Consider the following 25,336-nt stretch of genomic DNA (forward strand, 5'->3'; position numbering starts at 1 on the left):
GTGAATGAATAAAACTCAAATGCACATGAAGGAAAATAGATTTATTCACAGAAACAACAACTGAGAACAATCAGAACCTGCAGAGGGAGCTGCTGCATGTTCCTGGGTCTGTTTGGATCAGACAAACCTTTTTAATGACATTAAATTATTAACAAACTCCATTCAAACCAACAGTGACACTGATGAACTGTGTTTATGTCCAGGTGAAACTCTGCTTTGGTAAAAGGAGGCCCCACCTTCCCATTGGCTGGCACTGTTGGTCCAAAACCATGGAAACAGGTTTGAGTTCTTTCCATCAGCTCCTGTTTGGAGCTGTAGTCCAATAATGAAGTCCACCAGGACCAGGTCTGGTCTCAGTCCACATCCTGACAGTCCAGGACCGGGGCAGTGCTCATGTTCTCCTCTGGAAGCATTTTCAGGATCACTTCACTCTGGGCTCACCAGGGTCGGACCAGTAGGCTGGGGTCTGGGGGTTCGGACCAGTAGGCTGGGGTCTGGGGGGTCAGACCAGTAGGCTGGGCTCACCGGGGTCGGACCAGAAGTTTGGGTTGTCTTGGTACCATTTGACTAGAAGGACAAAGAACACAGGTATGATCAGTGTGAGTGGACTGTAGATGGACTAACATGTGGACTGGACTGGGGGGTCTGGACTCTTACATGTGCAGTTGGACTGGACTGGAGGGGACTCCACAGTTACAAAATTGTGGAGCCATGGGGTGTGTTTAGTGTGTGTTTAGTAGGCCTGTAACGGTACACAAAATTTTTGGTTCAGTATGTTTTCAGTTTTCAAAGCCACAGTTCAGTTTTTTTCGGTTCGGTACGGGAAGAAAGAAAAGGGTTAGGGTTAGGGTTAACCCTATCCTGGTTGTTGTCTTTCACCTGAACCTGAACTGATCCAAACTGGACTGATGCTGGAGGGTCTGCAGTCTGTTCCTTCCAGGTTCACATCATATTTGTTGTTTTTTTAAACCTTAAATCAGCTGTTATTTCATGTTTCAGCTCTATGTGTGCTCCTTCCATATGTCTGTGTGAAACTTGCACGGATTCAAAGTTCCGCATCAAACGACGCCTTTCGTTCCTTTTTCTTTTTCTCATCATTCTGCTCCGTTTGGGTTCAGCTGTGGACCGAACCGAACAGGTGTGGACACAAATGGTTCAGTTCGGTACGTGTACCGTTACAGGCCTAGTGTTTAGTGTGTGTTTCGTGCGTGTTTGTTTAGTGTGTTTTAGTGTGTATTTTGTGTGTAAACCCATCCTGGTTGTGGTTTTGGTACCGGTCTGATGGATCCCCTCGGTCCAGGACACCTGTGGTCTCCAGCCCAGCTGCTGCAGCTTCTGACATGTGATGGGGTACCGCAGATCCACCTGGGGCCTGGGGAGCACAGGTGCATTATGGGTAGGTCCACAGGTGCATTATGGGTAAGTCCACAGGTGCATGTGCGGTTTGAACTCACCTGTCTGGAACAAACTCCATCCAGTCGTTGAGTTCAGAATCCGGAACCTTCTTGACCTGAACCGAACACAGATTTCATAAATAACCTGATTTACTGACACACACTCAGCGCTCACATTACCATGTTCACACACACACACACACACACACACACACCATCTTAATAAGTTCTCTGGCCAGTTGCATGATGGGAATCTCACAGCTGGTGCCCACATTGTAGACTTGTCCTGTTGAGCCTTTTTCCAGAAGCAGCAGGAAGGCGTCGACCACGTCGTCAACAAACAGGAAGTGTCGGGATTTGGGGAGAGTTCCTTGAATGGTACTGAAGAAAAGAAGAGGGTTAAGACCCAGGGTTAGGGTAAGGGTTAACCCTTAACCCTTACCCAGGGGGGTTCCACAGCCACACAGGTGGAAGGAAACCTACCACTTCTGGTTCTTCTGTAACTGTGTGACAAATCTGGGAATGACCTGAAAAATGAACAAGAAAAAAACAAAAGTCTGAGTCAACTTTAAGAAAATTCAGAGAAAATGAGACAAGAGTGAACGAGCGTCACCTTCTCAGTGAACTGACGAGGACCGTAGACGTTGTTACTCCTGGTGATTAAGACGGGAAACTAGAATGGACAGAAAGGAGAGTTTACATCCTTTAAAACGGACCCTGACCCTTAAGCATAACCCTTAACGCTTACTCCTAACCCGGGTCCAGATCTTGTATCTGGTCCAGTAGGAGTAGACCAGGCCCTCTGCTCCTAACCCCAGACCCTAACCCGGGTCCAGATCTTGTATCTGGTCCAGTAGGAGTAGACCAGGCCCTCTGCTCCTAACCCCAGACCCTAACCCGGGTCCAGATCTTGTATCTGGTCCAGTAGGAGTAGACCAGGCCCTCTGCTCCTAACCCCAGACCCTAACCCGGGTCCAGATCTTGTATCTGGTCCAGTAGGAGTAGACCAGGCCCTCTGCTCCTAACCCCAGACCATAACCCGGGTCCAGACCTTGTATCTGGTCCAGTAGGAGTAGACCAGGCCCTCTGCTCCTAACCCCAGACCATAACCCGGGTCCAGACCTTGTATCTGGTCCAGTAGGAGTAGACCAGGCCCTCTGCTCCTAACCCCAGACCCTAACCTGGGTCCAGACCTTGTATCTGGTCCAGTAGGAGTAGACCAGGCCCTCTGCTCCTAACCCCAGACCATAACCTGGGTCCAGACCTTGTATCTGGTCCAGTAGGAGTAGACCAGGCCCTCTGCTCCTAACCCCAGACCATAACCCGGGTCCAGACCTTGTATCTGGTCCAGTAGGAGTAGACCAGGCCCTCTGCTCCTAACCCCAGACCCTAACCCGGGTCCAGATCTTGTATCTGGTCCAGTAGGAGTAGACCAGGCCCTCTGCTCCTAACCCCAGACCCTAACCCGGGTCCAGATCTTGTATCTGGTCCAGTAGGAGTAGACCAGGCCCTCTGCTCCTAACCCCAGACCATAACCCGGGTCCAGACCTTGTATCTGGTCCAGTAGGAGTAGACCAGGCCCTCTGCTCCTAACCCCAGACCATAACCCGGGTCCAGACCTTGTATCTGGTCCAGTAGGAGTAGACCAGGCCCTCTGCTCCTAACCCCAGACCATAACCTGGGTCCAGACCTTGTATCTGGTCCAGTAGGAGTAGACCAGGCCCTCTGCTCCTAACCCCAGACCATAACCCGGGTCCAGACCTTGTATCTGGTCCAGTAGGAGTAGACCAGGCCCTCTGCTCCTAACCCCAGACCATAACCCGGGTCCAGACCTTGTATCTGGTCCAGTAGGAGTAGACCAGGCCCTCTGCTCCTAACCCCAGACCATAACCTGGGTCCAGACCTTGTATCTGGTCCAGTAGGAGTAGACCAGGCCCTCTGCTCCTAACCCCAGACCCTAACCTGGGTCCAGACCTTGTATCTGGTCCAGTAGGAGTAGACCAGGCCCTCTGCTCCTAACCCCAGACCATAACCCGGGTCCAGACCTTGTATCTGGTCCAGTAGGAGTAGACCAGGCCCTCTGCTCCTAACCCCAGACCCTAACCCGGGTCCAGACCTTGTATCTGGTCCAGTAGGAGTAGACCAGGCCCTCTGCTCCTAACCCCAGACCCTAACCCGGGTCCAGACCTTGTATCTGGTCCAGTAGGAGTAGACCAGGTCCTCTGCCCCTAACCCCAGACCCTAACCGGGTCCAGAACTTGTATCTAGTCCAGTAGGAGTAGACCAGGTCCTCTGCTCCTAATCCCAGACCCTAACCCGGGTTCAGACCTTGAATCTAGTCCAGTAGGAGTAGACGAGGTCCTCTGCTCCTAACCCCAGATCCTAACCGGGTCCAGACCTTGTATCTGGTCCAGTAGGAGTAGACCAGACCTTGTATCTGGTCCAGTAGGAGTAGACCAGGCCCTCTGCTCCTAACCCCAGACCCTAACCGGGTCCAGACCTTGTATCTGGTCCAGTAGGAGTAGACCAGGCCCTCTGCTCCTAACCCCAGACCCTAACCGGGTCCAGACCTTGTATCTGGTCCAGTAGGAGTAGACCAGGTCCTCTGCTGCTGCCTTGCTTTCAGAGTAGGGGTTGCTGGGTCTCATTGGACTGGACTCATCAAACACCTGTGAACAAAAACACACCAGATCTAGTTCACATTTACACACAAGTCCAACTGAGGCTGAAGGCCATGTGGACCCACCTGGTCCGGACCCAGCTGGTCCAGACCCACTTGGTCCAGACCCACTTGGTCCAGACCCAGCTGGTCCAGACCCGGATCAGACCAGGCTCCGTAGACCTCGTCGGTGCTGACGTAGATGAAGCGCTGCAGCCGGTGCCGGTCCTGATGGACCTGATGGGCCTCCTTTAGCAGGACCCGGGTCCCTTCAATGTTGACCCTCTGGAACGAGGAGGGGGTCTGGAAGGAAGACTCTGAAACACACACAAATACACAACTGAAACACACACAAATACAAATACACAACTGAAATACACACAAATACAAATACACAACTGAAATACACAAAAATACACAAATACACAAATGAAACACACGCAAATGCACAACTGAAATACACACAAATACACAACTGTGAAAAAGGAGGGGGTCTGGAAGGAGGACTCCGAAACACACACAAATACACAACTGAAACACACACAAATACAAATACACAACTGAAATACACAAAAATACACAACTGAAACACACGCAAATGCCCAACTGAAATACACACAAATACACAACTGTGAAAAAGGAGGGGGTCTGGAAGGAAGACTCTGAAACACACACAAATACACAACTGAAATACACACAAATACACAACTGAAACACACACAAATACACAACTGAAACACACGCAAATGCACAACTGAAATACACACAAATACACAACTGTGAAAAAGGAGGGGGTCTGGAAGGAAGACTCTGAAACACACACAAATACACAACTGAAATACACACAAATACACAACTGAAACACACGCAAATGCACAACTGAAATACACACAAATACACAACTGTGAAAAAGGAGGGGGTCTGGAAGGAAGACTCTGAAACACACACAAATACACAACTGAAATACACACAAATACACAACTGAAACACACACAAATACACAACTGAAACACACACAAATACACAAACGCACAACTCTGAAACACTCAAACGCACAAATACACAACTCTGAAACTCTGTTCTGGTTCTACCCCTGGGACTGGATGAGTTCTATCCCTGTGACTGTTCTGGTTCTACCCCTGGGAGGGGCCGTGTTCAGACTGTGGTTCTCACCGACATGCGTCTTCGCTGCCAGGTGGAAGATGATGTCGACGTTGTTGCAGTTGAACAGGTGTTGGACCACCCTGGGGTTGCACACGTCCCCCTGTGGACACAAACAGAAAACTGAAACTGGAACCATTCAGTCCTGAACAGTTTCTGATGCATGTGCACTTTTAACCCTCTACAGGACTGTTCAGGTTCAGGTTGAGGTTCAGGTTCTGTTGAACTAACTGGTCTACAGGGTTCAGGTTTAGTTTAGTCTCTGGTTAAAAGGTTCCATCTGTTTCCCGTCTGTAAACGATCAGATAAATAAAACACTAACTAAGAATCAATTCAAGGCATGGATGATTAGAAGATCTAAGACCAGATGATTAGATATGATCAGATATGATCGAACTATAAAGAACTGGAACAGTCCCACACATACTGGACTAGTTCTACTCATACTAGTATAAACTGGAACAGTCCCTATATCCTGATTTTAGTCCCCATCCCAAAAACAACAGTTCCTAAATATTCTATCATCAAATCCACAGACAAACTCAACTGAGTACAGACTGACTGGATTATTGACAGGTTGACTGTATCATTGCCAGGTTTCTGTTCCTACCCTGATAAAAGTGTAGTTTGCTCGCTCCTCCACACACTCCAGACTCCTGGGGCTGCAGCAGTAATCCAACTACAACACACACACGACCTGGACTGTAGATGAGAACACTCCCCCCATCTGCCTTACATTGTCCAGGTTGACCCCCCCCCCATCTGCCTTACATTGTCCAGGTTGATAATCCTCCAGTCTGGGTGTGTGTTGACCAGGTGGACCACCAGGTGAGAGCCTCTGCACAAAGAGAAAAACAGGAGTTTAATGAGAAATACAATGAACACCAGGACACATTCACCTGTTTGAAATATGATATAATACATACTGTTTAGTTTATTTCAGATCATGTTTGTTCTATAAAGATAAAAAAAAAAACTTTAAACAACACAGAGAAAACACAGCTTTCATCCTAGAGTTAGGGTTAGCCTTTCCCTATATTAGGGTTAGGGTTAAATGCTTACATGAACCCAGATCCTCCTGTCACCACCACAGTTTTACTGTAATCCATCCTCTGCATCAGACCCCCACCCCCACCCATCAAAGGGTTAATTAGGGTTAGGGCACAAAGAAAACCGCACCATAATAAATAAGAACCGTCCTTATATCACTACTATGTGTCTCAGTTTCAGCTGTAACCCTAACCCTAACTGTTTAACTGTTCCAACCCTAACTGTTTAACTGTTCTAACCCTAACTGTTTAACTGTTCTAACCCTAACCCTAACTGTTTAACTGTTCTAACCCTAACTGTTTAACTGTTCCAACCCTAACTGTTTAACTGTTCCAACCCTAACTGTTTAACTGTTCTAACCCTAACTGTTTAACTGTTCTAACCCTAACCCTAACTGTTTAACTGTTCTAACCCTAACTGTTTAACTGTTCCAACCCTAACTGTTTAACTGTTCCAACCCTGTTTAACTGTTCTAACCCTAACTGTTTAACTGTTCTAACCCTAACTGTTTAACTGTTCTAACCCTAACCCTAACTGTTCAAACTGACCAGACTTGTTTCTTTCCGTACACTTGCTCTCTGGTGTAGAGCACGACAGTAGCGGCCGGTTTCCGGCAGTGTTGACACGTAGAAAATGGGCGGTCCGGCTAGCGCAAGACAACCCTGTTGGCTGCTTTCTGTGACGTCATCAATAACACGCTGTTTGATTCTGTGAATCGTCCGTCAATCAAAGTGAGAGGCGTGCCTATGTAGTTAACGGTAATTCCCTGGCTATAATAAACCTGAATTTCCGGTTTGGGATCTCAAAATAAGAATAGATAAAGATATTTTATTTGTTTTTTTTTCATTTAAGAGCGCACGTATATCTGCTAATTAAGACAGTTAGACTTATAAAAACAATTTTTGCGTGAATCTATTTTGACTATTCTTTATAAACCTCCAAAATAATATAAATTATACTTTTATTTTAATAAGCAGGTACTTCACTTCTGCTTTGATGCTAGCTAACGACGGCTAGCTTTTAGCAGCTGTTTTACTTCTGACTTCGTGGCTCATTGAATTAAGAAGCTAACGTTTATTTCTTGATTATTTTAAGATACACTTCGTAAAATGCCGCATTTAGTTACAACACTTGTGGCCGTTGTTTGGTTTAGTCCAGAGGTTTGTGGAAAAACTGTGACGGGACTTTTTAAGAGCGACGAGGCAAGACAGCAGAATGGACAGTTTATCACCCAATTCATGTTCCAGGGTAAGACTGAGATTAAACTAAAACTGAGATTAAACTAACCCTAACTCAGGCAACAAAATGAACAGTTTATCACCCAATTCATGTTCCAGGGTAAAACTGAGACTAAACTAAAACTGAGATTAAACTAACCCTAACCCAGGCAACAAAATGAACAGTTTATCACCCAATTCATGTTCCAGGGTAAAACTGAGATTAAACTAAAACTGAGATTAAACTAACCCTAACCCAGGCAACAAAATGGACAGTTTATCACCCAATTCATGTTCCAGGGTAAGACTGAGATTAAACTAAACATAAAACTGAGATTAAAACTAAATTTAAAACTGAGATTAACCCTAAAACTGAGACTACACTAACCCTAACCCTTGTGTCTGTAATAGGGGACAGTGGACTGAAGGTCTTGGTCTTTTTTAGGGGACAGTGGATTTAAGGTCTCGGTCTTTTTTAGGGGACAGTGAACTGAAGGTCTCGGTCTTTTTTAGGGGACAGTGGACTTAAGGTCTCGGTCTTTTTTAGGGGACAGTGGACTGAAGGTCTCTGTCTTTTTTAGGGGACAGTTGACTGAAGGTCTCGGGTCTTTTTTAGGGGACAGTGAACTGAAGGTCTCAGTCTTTTTTAGGGGACAGTGAACTGAAGGTCTCGGTCTTTTTTAGGGGACAGTGGACTTAAGGTCTCGGTCTTTTTTAGGGGACAGTGGACTGAAGGTCTCTGTCTTTTTTAGGGGACAGTTGACTGAAGGTCTCGGGTCTTTTTTAGGGGACAGTGAACTGAAGGTCTCGGTCTTTTTTAGGGGACAGTGGCCTTAAGGTCTCGGTCTTTTTTAGGGGACAGTGGACTGAAGGTCTCTGTCTTTTTTAGGGGACAGTGAACTGAAGGTCTCTGTCTTTTTTAGGGGACAGTGGCCTTAAGGTCTCTGTCTTTTTTAGGGGACAGTGGACTGAAGGTCTCGGTCTTTTTTAGGGGACAGTGGCCTTAAGGTCTCGGTCTTTTTTAGGGGACAGTGAACTGAAGGTCTCGGTCTTTTTTAGGGGACAGTGGATTGAAGGTCTCTGTCTTTTTTAGGGGACAGTTGACTGAAGGTCTCGGGTCTTTTTTAGGGGACAGTGAACTGAGGGTCTCGGTCTTTTTTAGGGGACAGTGGCCTTAAGGTCTCGGTCTTTTTTAGGGGACAGTGGACTGAAGGTCTCTGTCTTTTTTAGGGGACAGTGGCCTTAAGGTCTTGGTCTTTTTTAGGGGACAGTGGACTGAAGGTCTCTGTCTTTTTTAGGGGACAGTGGACTTAAGGTCTTGGTCTTTTTTAGGGGACAGTGGACTGAAGGTCTCGGTCTTTTTTAGGGGACAGTGGACTTAAGGTCTCTGTCTTTTTTTAGGGGACAGTGGACTTAAGGTCTCGGTCTTTTTTAGGGGACAGTGGACTTAAGGTCTCTGTCTTTTTTAGGGGACAGTGGACTTAAGGTCTCGGTCTTTTTTAGGGGACAGTGGACTGAAGGTCTCGGTCTTTTTTAGGGGACAGTGGACTTAAGGTCTCGGTCTTTTTTAGGGGACAGTGGACTGAAGGTCTCGGTCTTTTTTAGGGGACAGTGGACTTAAGGTCTCTGTCTTTTTTTAGGGGACAGTGGACTTAAGGTCTCGGTCTTTTTTAGGGGACAGTGGACTTAAGGTCTCTGTCTTTTTTAGGGGACAGTGGACTTAAGGTCTCGGTCTTTTTTAGGGGACAGTGGACTGAAGGTCTCGGTCTTTTTTAGGGGACAGTGGACTTAAGGTCTCGGTCTTTTTTAGGGGACATTGGACTGAAGGTCTTGGTCTTTTTTAGGGGACAGTGGACTCCTGGTGGTCAGAGTGGACAACGTGGCTGAAGCGGTCCTAAAGGGGTCCAGACTGCTGCTGTATCAGGACATGGACCCAGACCTGGACCACCTCAGCTGTTCTCAGAGACTGGCTGGAGCCCAGTTCACCAGTAAAGACCGCATGTAGACCAGTATGGACCCAGTCCTCTTCTGGACTGGATTATCTGTCTCACTGTCCTGTCCTGTTCTGTCCTCAGTTGAACTCAGACAGGACGAACACAACCAGACCATCCCCCCCCTGGTGACCCCTACGGCCTGGAGGGCCCTGTACGCCGATAAATACACCTGTGAGCAGGTAAGCCTGTTTCCATCACAACCCTAACCCTGTCAGCAGGTAACCCCTGATTCAGTCTGTTTCCATGACAACAGTTTGAGATGGACATGTTGAAGACTTCCGTTTTGGGTTAGGGTTGTGTGTTTGTGTTTACTTGTTTGTGTCGGACTTGTTTGTGTTTACTATCAAAGCAAATGTGTGCCATTAGAGATTGAAAGCTTGTATTTTGCAATAATTTAGGTTGAAAGGTTGTGTTTTCCAATAATTTTTTTTTTTTGAACGGTTGTATTTTGTAATTTGAATTTTTTTTTAGTTGAATTTTTTTTAAATTGTTGAATTTTTACACATAGATTTTCTTATTCTGAATTCAATTATTAAAAAAAAAAATTTTTTTGAATTCAATATTCTCAAATACAATATGTTTCAAATGCAATCTAAAAAAATTCAACCTAAAAAACCTCAATATAACATCTTGGCCAGGAAAACCAATGGAGTACCGAGCTGCTCGATCTAACGTTTACCCTATCATACATCGCGCCGAAGATCACGTGACACTCAGGAAGTGGCACAGGCGCGGTGATTCACACATGAAATGGTTGAATATAGGTAGCCTACAAATTTCACAAAATCACCCCCCGTGTTTGCCTAAAAAACTCTTAGTTTCACCATTATATCCTGCCTGTGTGTGTGTAGAGCCTTGTGTATGTGTGTGAGTGGCAGCTTCCAGCGCGATGCCGTTGGCCCGTCCGGCTGCGCTCCAGTTAAAGCCTTCCCCAGGTGAGTTGTTGTAGAGCTGAGCTCTGCCAATAAAAGTTCATTAAAGTTATTATTCATGACTTAAAGAGGGACAGACTCCTGTAACTTGTTTGTACTATCCAACTCATCCTATAATAATTCTGTTGAGTTTTCAGTTTGCTGATGTTGAATTTTTAATGACTTTAGCATCCGTGCTAACGCTAGCATCCGAAGTTAGCCTCCATGCTCTCCTCTGAATGTGCCGCAGGTTAATGCTGATATTTTGGCCGATTTCCAAATGGTTTGATTTGTTGAAAACATCACACATGTAGGTATGATACTGGATGCTTTGGCATTTTTAAAAAAATGTCGGTTTTACGACCCAAATCCAAATTCTACATAATGTTTCCAACAGACAATCTTCTGACAGAGCCGTAAATGATGCTGGTGTTCTGTCGAGTTGAGCTGCTCCGTCGAAGTAAGCTACCAGTAGCTCATATCGACAGCGACGTCTATTGATTGACGCTACCCCGTCAAAACATGCTACTTACGTTTCGACACGCCTATTTGAAAATGAAATAATGCTTCGACTGTAGAAAAACACCATTATTTACTTATTTATCTGAATATGGATAGAGGAAGCTCATTTCGACAGGCTTATAACTTCTATCAAATAAAACTCCCACTACAGGTAACATTTCCACAGGCTTATAACTTCTATTAAATAAAGCTCCTACTACAGAAACACCATAATTTACGTTATTATCGTCTCACTTCAATATTCTACGTCTATCCTTCGTGCACATGTAATTGCTTACAGGAATTGTTAACATAGATGTAGTCAGTTAAATGGTCGGCTACCATTATTGGCGTCTGTTGAACTAACAAACAATAATCTAAACACCATTAACACCCACCTGACCCACGCACTTAATGCTATATCACACAATGAGAACTTCCTTGCGCTATTATCATCTAACGTTAATATTCTACGTCTGTCTTTCGTGCACAGAATTGCTTCCATGCTTACTACTCAAAAGGCACTATTAAGAAGACCGCTTCTGATGTTATCTTCTCAGTAGCCCAAAGACTCCAATCTATCTCCCCTGATGCCCCATGCTTCTTCCTTGGCGATTTTAACCATGTTAACTGTAAAAACTCACTGGGCGGTTTTTACCAATATGTCACCTGCCCCACTCGGGGTATCAGGACACTGGACCTCTGTTATGGTTCTATTAAGGGTGCCTATAAGTCTGTTGCGGGTCCCCCTATTGGATTCTCTGACCACAATGTGGTGCACCTTCTCCCCACATATAGACCTGTACTGCACAGAGACAAAGTACAGGCACGTACGGTCCAAGTGTGGAATGAGGACAGCACTCTGGCTTTCCAGGGCTGTTTGGACAGCACTGACTGGACGGTCTTCCAGGATGCATCCAGCAGCATTGGTGAACTGATAGATGTTGTATGCAGTTACATCTCCTTCTGTGTGGACTGTGCAATCCCAACTAAGTCAGTCATTTCCTACCCCAATAATAAGCCCTGGATATCCAAGGAACTGAAAAACCTGTTAAGGAAAAAGAGAGCTATTTTTAATAGTGGTGATATGGTTGCATATGCTGAAATTAGGAGGGTTGTGCAGGCTGAAATTGCGAAGGCTAAACTCCATTATAAGAATAAAATTGAGGCCAAATTCAGCAAGTCAGACCTCAGATCTGTGTGGAATGGCATGGAAATGATGACCGGCCTAAATAAAGGCAGCAGCACTTTGTTTTTAAATGGATTTAATTCAGATGAGCAGTTAGCTAATGAATTAAACAGTTTTTATATGAGATTTTCTAACAGTGATTTTAGTGAGAGAATTAATAATATGAGGAAGAATTTCGTTAGTGACTCTTCAGCTTTGGAAATTGACGTCTCTAAGGTTGAAAATTTATTTAAACACACCAAGGTTAGGAAAAGTCCTGGCCCTGACCACATCAGTGGTCGGGTGCTTAAGTCTTGTGCTAGTCAGTTAAGTGAGATCTTTACGGTAATTTTCACTCAATCCCTCCAGACACAAACAGTGCCGAAAACATGCCACCATCATTCCTGTGGCTAAGTGCAAAAATCCCAAGATCCTGAATGACTTCCGACCCATGGCTCTCACCTCATTGGTGATGAAGACCCTTGAAAAATTGGTGAAGCAGGAGTTATTGAAGCAGGTGGAGGATCAGTTAGATCCACTTCAGTTTGCTTATAGGGCTGGCAGAGGTGGTGAGGATCCAAAACTTACTTTGTTAAAGTCCCTCTATCGACATCTGGAGACCCCAAAAACTCATGCTAGGCTCCTATTTATTGACTTCTCTTCAGCATTCAACACTATTCAGCCCTTTTTGTTGGCTGAGAAACTCCAGACTTTTTTTAATTTGGATACCACCTTAGTTGGCTGGATAGTGGATTTTTTATGTGACAGGTCACAGTGTGAGGGTTAATAGAGCCCTGTCCTTTAAATCTCTTTCCTCTACAGGCTCTCCTCAGGGCTGTGTACTTACGCCATTGCTTTTTATTTTATACACTAATGATTGTAGGAGCAGGATGAGAATAAGCACTATGTGACATTTGCAGACGATACAGTCATAGTGAGCCTTTTAAACAATGAGGAGGACGGGCATGGTCCTGGAGTGGATGATTTTACCTCTTGGTGTGAAAACTTTTACCTGTCCATCAATGTCTCCAAAACCAAAGATATGACTATTGATTTCCGTAGGTCTCCCCATAATGGATTACAAACCGTTATTCAAAATAAGGTCGTTGAAAATGTGGATGAATACAAATACTTAGGGACCATTATTGATAGGAAATGATCATTTGACTGTAATACAGAGGCGGTGTGTGAAAAGGCCCAACAGAGACTTTTCTTTTTAAGACAGATGAAATCGTTTAATGTGTGCAGGACTCTGATGACTGTGTTTGACCAGTGTTTTATTCAGTCTGTTTGAACATTTTGCATTGTGCTGTGGTATGGTGGTCTTTCAATGACCAACAAGAAGAAGCTAACTAGGCTGGTAAATGCAGCATCAAAGGTGGTAGGGGTCCAGCTAACCCAGCTGCAGGACATATATGATAAACGGCTCAGCGGTAAGGCCAAACACAGTTTAAACTGCCCTGATCACCCACTTTTTGGGGAGTTTAATTTGCTCCCCTCTGGTCGCCGTTTTAGGCTTCCTCAATTGAGAACTGGACGGGCTAGGGACTCCTTTATTCCTGCGGTTTTTAGGAATCTGAATTCACGTAGCTGATATCTAGGGTTTTTTTTTTTTTTCTTCTTCATATGTCAATTTTTAAAATCCTTTTATGTGATTATTTATTTTTTAAGGCCCATGGCCATATGGCAATTAACTTGTGTACTGCCCAATTGGACCTTTTTTTTTTTTTTTTTTTTTTTTTTACTTGTGTTGGGAAGGGGAGTGCCTCCATTGTGTGTTGTCCTGTTTTATGTAATTTTATTGGGGTGGCATATGGGGGTGCTGTTTCTGTGTATGTGTTTTTGCGTATGTGCTTATGTGTTTATGACCCCTGCTGCACACCAAATTTCCTTTTCTAAGGATAAATAAAGTAGAAAATTGAAAGTTAAAGAAATATATGTACAGAATATGACTCACTTCTGCCTGGGGGAGCACAAATCGATGGGCATTTAAACTGTGAAAACGCTTAGGGGCATGTGCATGCTCAGTAGCGCTAAGTAGCTCAACTCAACGGGTAGGGTGGCTCGACAGGTCACCGGACTTCTGTGGCGCTTATGGCTGTTCTAACAAGTGGAACATAAACACAAGATCTGGTGGAATCACCTTTCACAGGTAAGGTGTAAGTAAGGAATACATTTGAGTCAGCAGGTTGGTGGTGATATAAATCAGACCGGCCCGGTAGAAACCCTCTGCTCTGTGTCCAGGCTCTACCAGCTCCATTTACGATGTCTCTGTAGCGCTGCATCCTGTAATAACGGTGCCATATGTAATGATGTAATAATCTTTCACCCTATTTTGTAATAAAATCTTTGGAACTGGTTAGAACTCAAACACAACAGTATTAGTACAGACAGCTGGTACTGGGACTTTCTGGACCTCCTTCCATGGAACAGGCCTCACTTTTTTGGAACTCTACCAGTGATTATAAACACCAGGGCCATGGGCCACTGTCAAATCTTGTTTGCTAAAAAAAATATCTGTAAATTTGACGGTCCTGTTGTTTTTTGTGTAACAAATTGTACTAATATAATGCTCTGTAACCCCCACCCCCATCCCAGCCTTGTCTGTGTATGTATGTGTATTATTTCTGTCTGTCAGAAGTAATTAATTTAAAAAAAAAAAAAAAAAAAAAATCTTTAACGGATTTCTTAAATAACTTTGCTGCATTTTGTAATAATTTCAGAAATGTAAGTGCACCCGTAAGTTTCTTGTTAGTAATACTTAATTAGTGCAGCTTTTGTCTCTAGTTTGCAAACACATTCCCCATTATAATGAATACACAGTTACATTTGATTTAGGTTTGACCAAAGAAACATTTGACAATTTTTTTTTTTTTAATGAATTCTATTTAAGCTGGAATGCCTAATGTTGTTCTGCTAGTATGATGGTTTTTCCAATTAAGGCGTTAATTACCTCCGCCAAGGAGGTTATGTTTTTGCCAGGGTTTGTTTGTTTGTCTGTCTGTCTGTTTGTCTGTCCGTTAGTGTGCAACATAACTCAAAAAGTTATAGACAGATTTGATGAAATTTTCAGGGTTTGTTGGAAATGGGATAAGGAAGAAATGATTAAATTTTGGTGGTGATCGGGGGTGGGGGGGCCCACGGGGGGGGCCCATTTCCAACAAACCCTGAAAATTTCATCAAAATCTGTCCATAACTTTTTGAGTTATGTTGCACACTAAGGAACAGACAAACAGACAGACAGACAGACAAACAAACAAACAAACCCTGGCAAAAACATAACCTCCTTGGCATGGGGGGGCCCACGGGGGGGGCCACTGATCAGCCTTGGCGGAGGTCTGCGCTCTCCGAGTGCTTCTAGTTACCTCCGCCAAGGAGGTTCTGTTTTTGCCGGCGTTGGTTTGTCTGTCTGTCTGTCTGTGTGCAAGATAACTCAAAAAGTTAAGGACGGATTTGGATGAAAATTTCAGGAAATGATACTGGCACAAGGAACAAATGATTAAATTTTGGTGGTGATTGGGGGGGTGGGGGAGGCACTGATCTGCCTTGGCGGAGGTCTGTGCTCTCTGAGTGCTTTTCTAATTTCAATGGTTTTTCGATGGTTAATTACATAATGCACCAAATTATTAATTTTTTTTTTTTTTTTAAAAAGTGCTACACGTATTTTGCAATAACTGTTATGTTAAGCTATTACAAAATGCAGCAAAGTTTATTACAAAATACGTTCAAGAATTTTATTACAAACTGAGGTGCTATTACATAATGAGGTAAAAAAATGATTCCATTATTACATATTGCACTGTTATTATATAATGTGGAGCTACAATCCCACAGCTGCTCACAAGTGAGACAAAACTGAGGTTAAAATGCAATGGTATTTATCTACAAACTGCCTCTTGGTAAAAAAAAACAACAACAAAAACAGACCTTAGATCGCAGTCATTGATCTGTTAGAATACAGCATTTAATAGATGACAGTTAATGATAGATATTGGATGTAATTAATATGAAGACCTATGGATTATGGACTGACCCTTTATGTGAATGGTGAACATTCTTTTTTGTTGTAGACAGTTTTTTTACATCTCTGAAGACTTTTCTCACATTTCTAAGGTTTTCCAAAGGCAGTTGTTTGAAAAGATAAGTACAAAGGTATACGTGCAATTTGGCTGAAACACCAATGTCTGTGATTCACAGATCTTTGTAAGTATCTGATAACTACTTAATGCCACATGTTTCTAAACTTTTTTTCTGTCTGCATGTTTAGGAATAAAGCACAGTGCATTTCCAGATGCTTCATACTTTTCTTAAATTTTGTATTCTGTTTCTTATTTTTAGCAGCACCATCAAGGACCACAAAAGCTTCGAGGAAAGCTGAAGAGAGCCTGCCGATGGACTGACCTCAGCATTTCCATGAGGCGGACCCTCAGACTAATGTTGGACGTATTCACATGGAATCATTCTCAAACACATGAGAGCATCAAGGCCCTGGTCACATTCAAACCTCCATCACAGCTGCTTTCTGACACTCATTTTAGACCCACTCAAATTCACATGAACATCCATTGAAACCTACTGTAGCTGTTGAACATGTGTCCCTGACACTAAGACGTCATACCCAAGGTGTCCACAGTGGGACTGAGGGACGACATGAAGCATGTGAGCAGCAGTGGAAGTGACGAGGTACAAACAGCACTCTGTTCTCCTCCCTTCTTCCATTTTTCCAGGGATAGAAGCTCATATATGAAGAGCTGAAGGACAGACTGGAACGATCCTCTGGTCAAATGGAAATACTGATTTAAATATTTCATATAGGTGCTTCATGTTTACACTCAGACTCCTCCTTCATTATTATTTAAAGGGGTTTTACTCATTAGTTTATGCTAACTTCATATCAGAAGTTAGCATAGAGAGAGTTCACCCTCACACTCCACCTTCATGGTGTGAAGGCAGATGTTTATTAGACAGTCTGTCCATCTTCCTCTGCTCCATCCATCCTCATACATTTCTACTAGGCCTGTAATGGTACACAAAATATTCGGTTTGGTACGTTTTCGGTTTTGAAAGCCACAGTTTGGTTTTTTTCGGTTCAGTACGGAAAGAAAGAAAGAAAACCCCTCAAAATGTCTTTAATGCATTAATGAATTTTTGAACATTCTTCCACAAATTTTGGGAGACAATAGAATATAGAAAAACAGGAATAATATAATTCTGCTGCTATAAATCAAATAGAAAATAAAATATTACTAAATGTATTTTAAACATTAGTATTGCACTTTTCCCTGAAAGGGAGTTTTGAACAAACAACAAAAATCTAATCCCAGTTCTGTCAGTTCACACTCTGCATTAAAATAACAACAAAAAAATTCCATATGAAGTGCAACATTAAGAAGAGGGTAAACTGGTATTCTGTTTAAACAAACTGAAGAGCAACATTGACAAATAAATTAACCTAATTATTTATTTTAGAACAGCGAAAAAACTGTTTAGGACACTGTGTACTTGTGTGTGTGTGTGTGTGTGTGTGTGTGCGTGCGTGCAGGGTGCGACTTGACAAAAACACGGAGGGTTTTTTTTTTGTTGGAGGCGCGCGGGGAGGGGGGGGTACATGGGGGTTCAGTCCATAACTAACGTAACTAACGCTGGTGTGAAACGAAAGTGAAACTTTACATCCTTTCAACTCCTTTCCAAGTTCCAACTCCCGGGTTCTATTCCTTTATTATACATCGTGTGTGTGTGTGTGAGAGAGACAGACAGACAGAGCTAGTGTCAGTGTTTTAGAACAACCGTAGTTCACAGGCAGCAAACAATGTTTGTCTTCCCTTTCCTCGTTTTCTTTCACCTGAACCCATAGTGATCCCAAACAGGACTGTAATGATGGTGGAGGGTCTTCAGCCTCTTCCCTTCAGGTTCACATCATATTTGTTGTTTTTTTTTAACCTTATGGGCAGCAGCTATTTCATATTTCGGGTCACTGTGTGCTACTTCAATATGTCCGTGTGGAACTTGTGCGGATTTAAAGTTCCGCATGGAACAGCGTCTTCTGTTCCTTTTTCTTTTTCTCATACTGTGCCGTTTCGGTACAGCTGTGTACCGAACCGAACAGGTGTGAACTGAAACGGTTCGGTTCGGTACATGTACCCTTACAGGCCTAATTTCTACAGTATTTGTTTATTGGACAGTCTGTCCATCTTCTTCTGCTCCATCCATCCTCATACATTACTCCAGTATTCTTCATGTTGCCTACTTGTTAAATTCATGAACTACTTTAATCCTACAGATTAGGTTTTGTTACAGACAGTAAAAATTAAAGCTCATATCAAATCATCACATCACATTAGGCATTCTGATGCATTTTGCGGTTTCATATATTCCATTTTTTATTTATTTTGTATAAAGGTGATGAAAGCAGCAGAGCAGGTGATTGTCCAGGTCCAATGAGGACAAACTCCCAACGTGTCAGCATTGACACATGTTGTCCAGGAAGAGGTTGACACAGAGCATGTGTTTTTACTCAGGGAACATATTGAAGAAACAGGGTTTGGCACTGATAACCACCATTCACACAGACTGAGACTAGTATCTATGTTTGTCAAAATGAGGCTGCACCACTTTGACTATAACAATGACTTCAGGAATCAACTTACTGAACAACTTCAATGATGAATTAAAGGAAGTTACATCAAATAACACATTTAAAAGGTCAATCAAAACAAAAATGTTAAGAAAATATGACCAAAGTATTAGTTCAGATGTGTTACAGTATGATCAGTTTGACATGTAACACTGTCATGAAATGGACAGTTTATTTTTGATGTGAGTAACATTTTGTGTTTTGTGCAGGCGTAGTCAGAATGGATTTGGACATGTTTAAGGTTTGTTAGGTTTAGAAGAGCTGACATGAGAATGTACGCTCAGGAAAATTATAGCGTAAGGTAAAGTAAATAAGTTGAACTTCATCCTGCTCCTTTTGGAATATGTTTTTATTTTTACCTTCATCCTACCAGCTGGGTCCAACTGGACCCCAGGACATGATTGTTCTGTCTCTGCTGTGTCATTCATTGAATCATCCCTTTGTGCTGGAGTTTGTCTGTATGTCCATGTTCAGTTGCTTCTATTAGTTCCAAAAACAATCTGACATAATGGGTACTGTATTCAATTTGTGATCGGGGTCCAAATGGACCCCAGTTGAATGGTGGTTTTTCTTAGTCCATAATGAGCATCTAAAATATAATTTTATTATTTGTTTCAGTTAGTGATGGTGAATAGAAATAGAAGAGCTAGATCCACTGCTGCACAAGCCCTCAGGTGGACTTTAGAGGCAGAGGACAGCTGTGAGGAGGAATTTGTATTTTTAATTTGTATCACCCTCATTCTTACACATTTAGTTATTGTAACGGTGTTTTATGATGCAAACTGTTTTCATACGTAATAAAAACATTCCAAAATGAAATGACATTTCTTGTCTGTTACTAAGATGTCATATCACCATATATCACAGTGGGGTCCACATGGACCTCAGTTGGTAGGATTAGGAGATGAAATATGTTGGTAGGATGAAGGTTAATGTTGATTTTTCTTGTACTGGTTTTAAATGTTGATATCTGAAATAAATAATCAAAGCTGTGAAAAACAGTTCTCTGTTTTCAGGGGTTTTATCTTCCACAGGCCTGATTAATGAACGGCAGCTCTGGGAAATATTCTTGTACATTTGTAAATATTTTCTAGGGGGATTCTTTATGTTCTTGCACTTATCTCAAATATTTCAAAGTTATAATAATAATAATGATACTATGGCAGTGATAATAGCAATATTAATTAGGATTTTGGTTGTTATAATAGTCAAATTATAATAGCATTATTTATGATAGTGATAATAATAGTATTTTTATGATAGTAATAATCAAATGCAATATATACGCTTAAAGCAATTCTTTAAAATAAAGACCTGAACACACCTTGACGTTTTCTGAGTTCCTTTTGTTCTATTTATGTCTCTTGATGTTTTCTGAGTTCCTTTTGTTCTATTTATGTCTCTATCTGTCCTCTATGTCTGGCGTTTGTAACAAACAACCCGCGTAAATATATGTTAACAATTGAGTGATTTACGATCCCTTTAATAGTGCAAACGAACACCTCTTTCCTTTGTAGACTTAATGTGCAGTAGCAGTGAGTAGCACTGTGCTAGCTTAGCTGCACTGGGCTACGATGGGCGCCCTGTAGGCACGTCACTCTAATGGGCAGCAGCAGTGCATATTTATGTATGTTGCTTGATATGAAAAACAATATTTTTTAATTGTAAATTGTGCTGTTCTAAAAAAAAAAAAAAAAGTATGTATGTCTATGGCGCTGCCATCTGAGCATCAAATGATATGCATGATTGATGGTTGATGCATGATTAGGTGAAAGTTAGATCGAGCGGCTTGGTACTTCATTGGTTTTGCCTGGTCAAGATGTTATGTTGAATTTTTTTAGGTTTAATTTTTTTAGATTGAATTTGAAACACATTGTATTTGAGAATATTGAATTTTAAAAAAATTTTGGAATAATTGAATTCAGAATATGAAAATCTATGTGTAAAAATTCAACAATTCAAAAAAAAAAAATAAAAAAATTCAACTTTAAAAAAAAATTCAAATTATGAAATACAACCATTCAAAAAAATATTGCAAAATACAACCTTTCAACCTAAATTACTGCAAAATATAGCCTTTCAATCTCTGATGAAAGATTTGCTTCGATAGTTTACTTGCTTGTGTTGGACTTGTTTATGTTGGACTTGATTGTGTTTACTTGTTTGTGTTGGACTTGTTTGTGTTTACTTGTTTGTGTTGGACTTGCTTGCATTTACTTGAGTGTGTTGGACATGTTTGTGTTGGACTTGTTTGTGTTTACTTGTTTGTGTTGGACTTGTTGGTGTTGACTTATTTCTGTTTACTTGTTTGTGTTGGACTTGTTTGTTTACTTGTGTTGGACTTGCTTGTGTTTACTTTTTTGTGTTGGACTTGTTTGTGTTGGACTTATCTGTGTTTACTTGTTTGTGTTTACTTGTTTGTGTTTACTTGTGTGTTTACTTGTTTTTTGCTTGTTTGTGTTTACATATTTGTTTACTTGTTTGTGTTTACTTGTTTTTGTTGGACTTGTTTGTGTTTACTTTTTCTGTTTACTTGTTTGTGTTTACTTTTTAGTGTTGGACTTGTTTGTGTTTACTTGTTTGTTTACTTGTTTGTGTTTACTTGTCTGTATTGGACTTGTTTGTGTTGGACTTGTCTGTGTTTACTTGTTTGTGTTGGACTTGTTTGTGTTTACTTCTTTGTGTTGGACTTGTTTGTGTTTACTTGTTTGTGTTTGTCTTGTTTGTGTTGGACTTGTTTGTGTTTACTTTTTCCGTTTACTTTTTTGTGTTCGACTTGTTTGTGTTTACTTGTTTGTGTTGGACTTGTTTGTTTACTAGTTTGTGTTTACTTATCTGTGTTGGATGTGTTTGTGTTGGACTTGTTTGTGTTTACTTTTGTGTTTACTTGTTTGTGTTTACATGTTATTTTACTCTTTTGTTTTTACTTGTTTGTTTACTTGTTTGTTTTTACTTGTTTGTTTACTTGTTTGTGTACAATTGTTTGTGTTGGACTTGTTTGTGTTAACTTGTTTGTGTTTACATGTGTGTGTTGGACTTGTTTATATTTACTTTTTTTGTTTACTTGTTTGTGTTTACTTTTTAGTGTTGGACTTGTTTGTGTTTACTTGTTTGTGTTGGACTTGTTTGTTTACTAGTTTGTGTTTACTTGTCTGTGTTGGACTTGTTTGTGTTGGACTTGTTTGTGTTTACTTGTTTGTGTTGGACTTGTTTGTTTACTAGTTTGTGTTTACTTATCTGTGTTGGACTTGTTTGTGTTTACGTTTGTGTTTACTTGTTTGTGTTTACATGTTATTTTACTTGTTTGTTTACTTGTTTTTGTTGGACTTGTTTATTTACTTGTTTGCTTGTTTGTTTACAGGATGCTCCAGTGCTTCCTTCTCGCTCAGACCTCAGTTTCACTGTTTTGCTGCTGAATCCAGATTCTGCTGGAAATCCACTGGAGCACTTTAGCGCCGAGGAGGCGGGTCAGAACCAGCGACAACTACTGACACCCACTTACAACTACTGACACATGGACCAACAGAACTACTGACAACCACTGACAACTACTGACAACCACTGACAACTACTAAAACATGGACCAACAGAACCACTGAAAACCACTGACACATGGACCAACAGAACCACAACCACTAACAACCACTGACACATGGACCAACAGAACCACAACCACTAACAACCACTGACACATGGACCAACAGAACCACAACCACTAACAACCACTGACACATGGACCAACAGAACCACAACAACTGACAACTACTGACAACCACTGACACATACACCAGGAGAACTACAACTACTGACAACCACTGACACATGGACCAACAGAACCACTGACAACTACTGACAACCACTGGCAACCACTGACACATTACCAACAGAACCACAACTACTGGCAACCACTGACCACTACTGCCAACTACTGACAACCGCTGACAACTACTGACAACCACTGGCAACCACTGACACATGGACCAATAGAACCACAGCCACTGACAACCACTGACACATGGACCAACAGAACCACAACCACTGACAACTACTGACAACCGTTGGCAACCACTGACACATGGGCCAACAGAACCACAACTACTGACAACCACTGACAACTACTGGCAACCACTGACACATGGACCAACAGAACCACAACCACTGACAACCACTGACACATGGACCAAAAGAACCACTGACAACCACTGACAACTACTGACAACCACTGGCAACCACTGACATGTGGATCAACAGAACCACAACTACTGACAACTTCTGACAACTACTGACAACTACTGACAACCACTGGCAACCACTGACACATGGACCAACAGAACCACAACCACTGACAACTGCTGACATCCACTGGCAACCACTGACACATGGACCAACAGAACCACTGACAACTACTGGCAACCACTGACACATGGACCAACAGAACCACAACCACTGACAACTACTGACAACCACTGGCAACCACTGACACATGGACCAACAGAACCACAACCACTGACAACCACTGACAACTACTTACAACCACTGACAACCACTGACACATGGACTAACAGAACTATCCAATCTGGGTCAGGCTCTGGTCTGGGTCTGTGTCTGGATCAGGGTTAGGGTCTGGGTCAGGGTCAAGGTCTGGGTTAGGGTCTGGGTCTAGGTCTAGGTCTGTGTAAGGGTCTGGGTCTAGGTCTGAGTCTGGGTCTGGGTCTAGGTCTAAGTCTGGGTCTGGACTGTTTTCAGTGGTCTTTGTTGTGTTCCAGGTCTCCTCAGGTTCTACTTCCTGTTGCTGCTGGCCTATTTCATCACTTCCTGTGTTTACGCTCAGCCTTTGTACCAGGCTCTGAGGAAAGTGGGGCCCATGCACACGGTCCTCAAAGTCCTGACTACGGCCCTGGTTCTGCAGGGCTGCTCTGCTCTGTGTAACTACATCCACCTGGACAGGTCTGTCTAAGCCTGACCTAGACCTAGACCTAGACTGTGACCCAGACCTAGGCTCAGACCTAGACCCTAACCCAGACCCTAACCCAGACCCTAACCCAGACCCAGACCTGGACCTAGACCTAGACCCATACCTAGATCCAGACCTAGACCTGACCCAGACCCTGACCTAGACCCAGATCCAGACCCAGACCTAGACCTGACTCAGACCCAGACCCTAACCCAGACCCAGACCTAGACCCAGACCTAGATTCAGACCTAGACCTGACCCAGACCCTGACCCAGACCTAGACCTAGACCCAGGCCGAAACCCAGACCCCGACCCAGACCTAGACCCAGACCCAGACCCAGACCTAGACCCAGGCCTAGACCTGACCCAGAACTAGACCCAGACCCTGACCTAGACCCTAACCCAGACCAGACCTAGTCGCAGACCTAGTCACAGACCTAGACCTAGACCCAGATCCAGATCTAGACCCAGATCCAGATCTAGACCCAGACCCAGACCCAGACCTAGACCCAGACCCAGAACTAGACCCAGACCCTGAACCAGACCCAGACCCAGACCTAGACCTGACCCAGACCCAGACCTAGACCTAGACCCAGACCTAGACCAAGACCTAGACCCTAACCCAGAACCAGACCTAGACCCAGACCTAGACCCAGACCTAGATCCAGATCTAGACCCAGACCTAGACGCAGACCCAGACCCAGACCTAGACCCAGACCAGACCTAGACCTACACCCTAACACTAACCCAGACCCAGACCTAGACCTAGACCCAGACCTAGACCAAGACCCAGACCCAGACCTAGACCTAGAACCAGATCCAGACCTAGATCCAGATCTAGACCCAGACCTAGACGCAGACCCAGACCTAGACATAGACCCAGACCAGACCTAGACCTAGACCTAGACCCTAACACTAACCCAGACCCAGAACCAGACCTTGACCCAGACCCAGACCTAGACCCAGACTTAGACCCAGACGCAGACTTAGACCCAGACCCAGACCCAGAGCTAGACCCAGACCCAGACCCAGACCTGGACTTAGACCCTGACCCTAACCACAGACAAACTCTGTAAAAACACATGTTCAAACTCTGTAAAAACACATGTTCAAACGCTGTAAAAACACGTTCAAACTCTGTAAAAACACATGTTCAAACACTGTAAAAACACATGTTCAAGCGCTGTAAAAACACATGTTCAAACGCTGTAAGAACACATGTTCAAATGCTGTAAAAACACATGTTCAAACGCTGTAAAAACACGTTCAAACGCTGTAAAAACACATGTTCAAACGCTGTAAAACCACATGTTCAAACGCTGTAAAAACACATGTTCAAACGCTGTAAAAACACATATTCAAATGCTGTAAAAACACGTTCAAACGCTGTAAAAACAAATGTTCAAACTGTAAAAACACATGTTCAAATGCTGTAAAAACACATGTTCAAACTCTGTAAAAACACTTGTTCAAACTGTAAAAACACATGTTCAAACGCTGTAAAAACACATGTTCAAACGCTGAAAAAACACATGTTCAAACTCTGTAAAAACACATGTTCAAATGCTGTAAAAACACATGTTCAAACTCTGTAAAAACACATGTTCAAACGCTGTAAAAACATGTTCAAACGCTGTAAAAACACATTTTCAAACGCTGTAAAAACATATTCAAACGCTGTAAAAACACATGT

At 42.7% G+C, this 25,336-nt stretch overlaps 2 protein-coding genes across 5 annotated transcripts in view; one reads left to right on the forward strand and one right to left on the reverse strand.

Annotated features, from left to right (window-relative positions):
- Nucleotides 1–26: 26 nt before the first annotated feature.
- Nucleotides 27–6,846, reverse strand: tgds (TDP-glucose 4,6-dehydratase). The gene is made up of 12 exons (XM_030130404.1): nucleotides 6,277–6,846; nucleotides 5,986–6,052; nucleotides 5,825–5,893; nucleotides 5,227–5,317; nucleotides 4,141–4,370; nucleotides 3,965–4,063; nucleotides 2,008–2,067; nucleotides 1,878–1,921; nucleotides 1,610–1,775; nucleotides 1,455–1,510; nucleotides 1,275–1,372; nucleotides 27–567 (listed from the first exon to the last, which is right to left on the reverse strand). The coding sequence occupies exons 1-12, from the start codon at nucleotides 6,351–6,353 to the stop codon at nucleotides 503–505; spliced, it is 1,122 nt and encodes a 373-aa protein (XP_029986264.1). The 5' UTR covers nucleotides 6,354–6,846; the 3' UTR covers nucleotides 27–502.
- A 406-nt stretch (nucleotides 6,847–7,252) lies between these two features.
- The window catches only part of gpr180 (G protein-coupled receptor 180), a 37,251-nt gene continuing 19,167 nt past the window's right edge, over nucleotides 7,253–25,336 (forward strand). For 2 of the 4 annotated variants that reach the window (XM_030130410.1, XM_030130409.1), the window contains exons 1-5: nucleotides 7,254–7,512; nucleotides 9,326–9,469; nucleotides 9,557–9,654; nucleotides 22,051–22,156; nucleotides 23,456–23,636. In XM_030130410.1, coding sequence (XP_029986270.1) covers nucleotides 7,374–7,512; nucleotides 9,326–9,469; nucleotides 9,557–9,654; nucleotides 22,051–22,156; nucleotides 23,456–23,636 — 668 coding nt within the window. In that variant the 5' untranslated portion in view covers nucleotides 7,254–7,373. Of the gene's footprint in view, nucleotides 7,513–7,756; nucleotides 7,783–9,325; nucleotides 9,470–9,556; nucleotides 9,655–22,050; nucleotides 22,157–23,455; nucleotides 23,637–25,336 lie in introns of those variants that run through there. The other 2 variants (XM_030130411.1, XM_030130412.1) reach the window with 2 other exon arrangements.

This window comes from Sphaeramia orbicularis, unplaced genomic scaffold (genome assembly GCF_902148855.1).
Source record: "Sphaeramia orbicularis unplaced genomic scaffold, fSphaOr1.1, whole genome shotgun sequence".
Classification (NCBI taxonomy): domain Eukaryota; kingdom Metazoa; phylum Chordata; class Actinopteri; order Kurtiformes; family Apogonidae; genus Sphaeramia; species Sphaeramia orbicularis.

Coding starts and splice junctions, on each gene's coding strand:
- tgds (XM_030130404.1), bottom strand. CDS start 6,353: ATGGGTGGGGGTGGGGGTCTGATGCAGAGGATGGATTACAGTAAAACT. Junction 6,053..6,276: donor ACAGGAGGATCTGGGTTCAT/GTAAGCATTTAA, acceptor CTCTTTGTGCAG/AGGCTCTCACCTGGTGGTCC. Junction 5,318..5,824: donor CAAACTACACTTTTATCAGG/GTAGGAACAGAA, acceptor TTGTGTCCACAG/GGGGACGTGTGCAACCCCAG.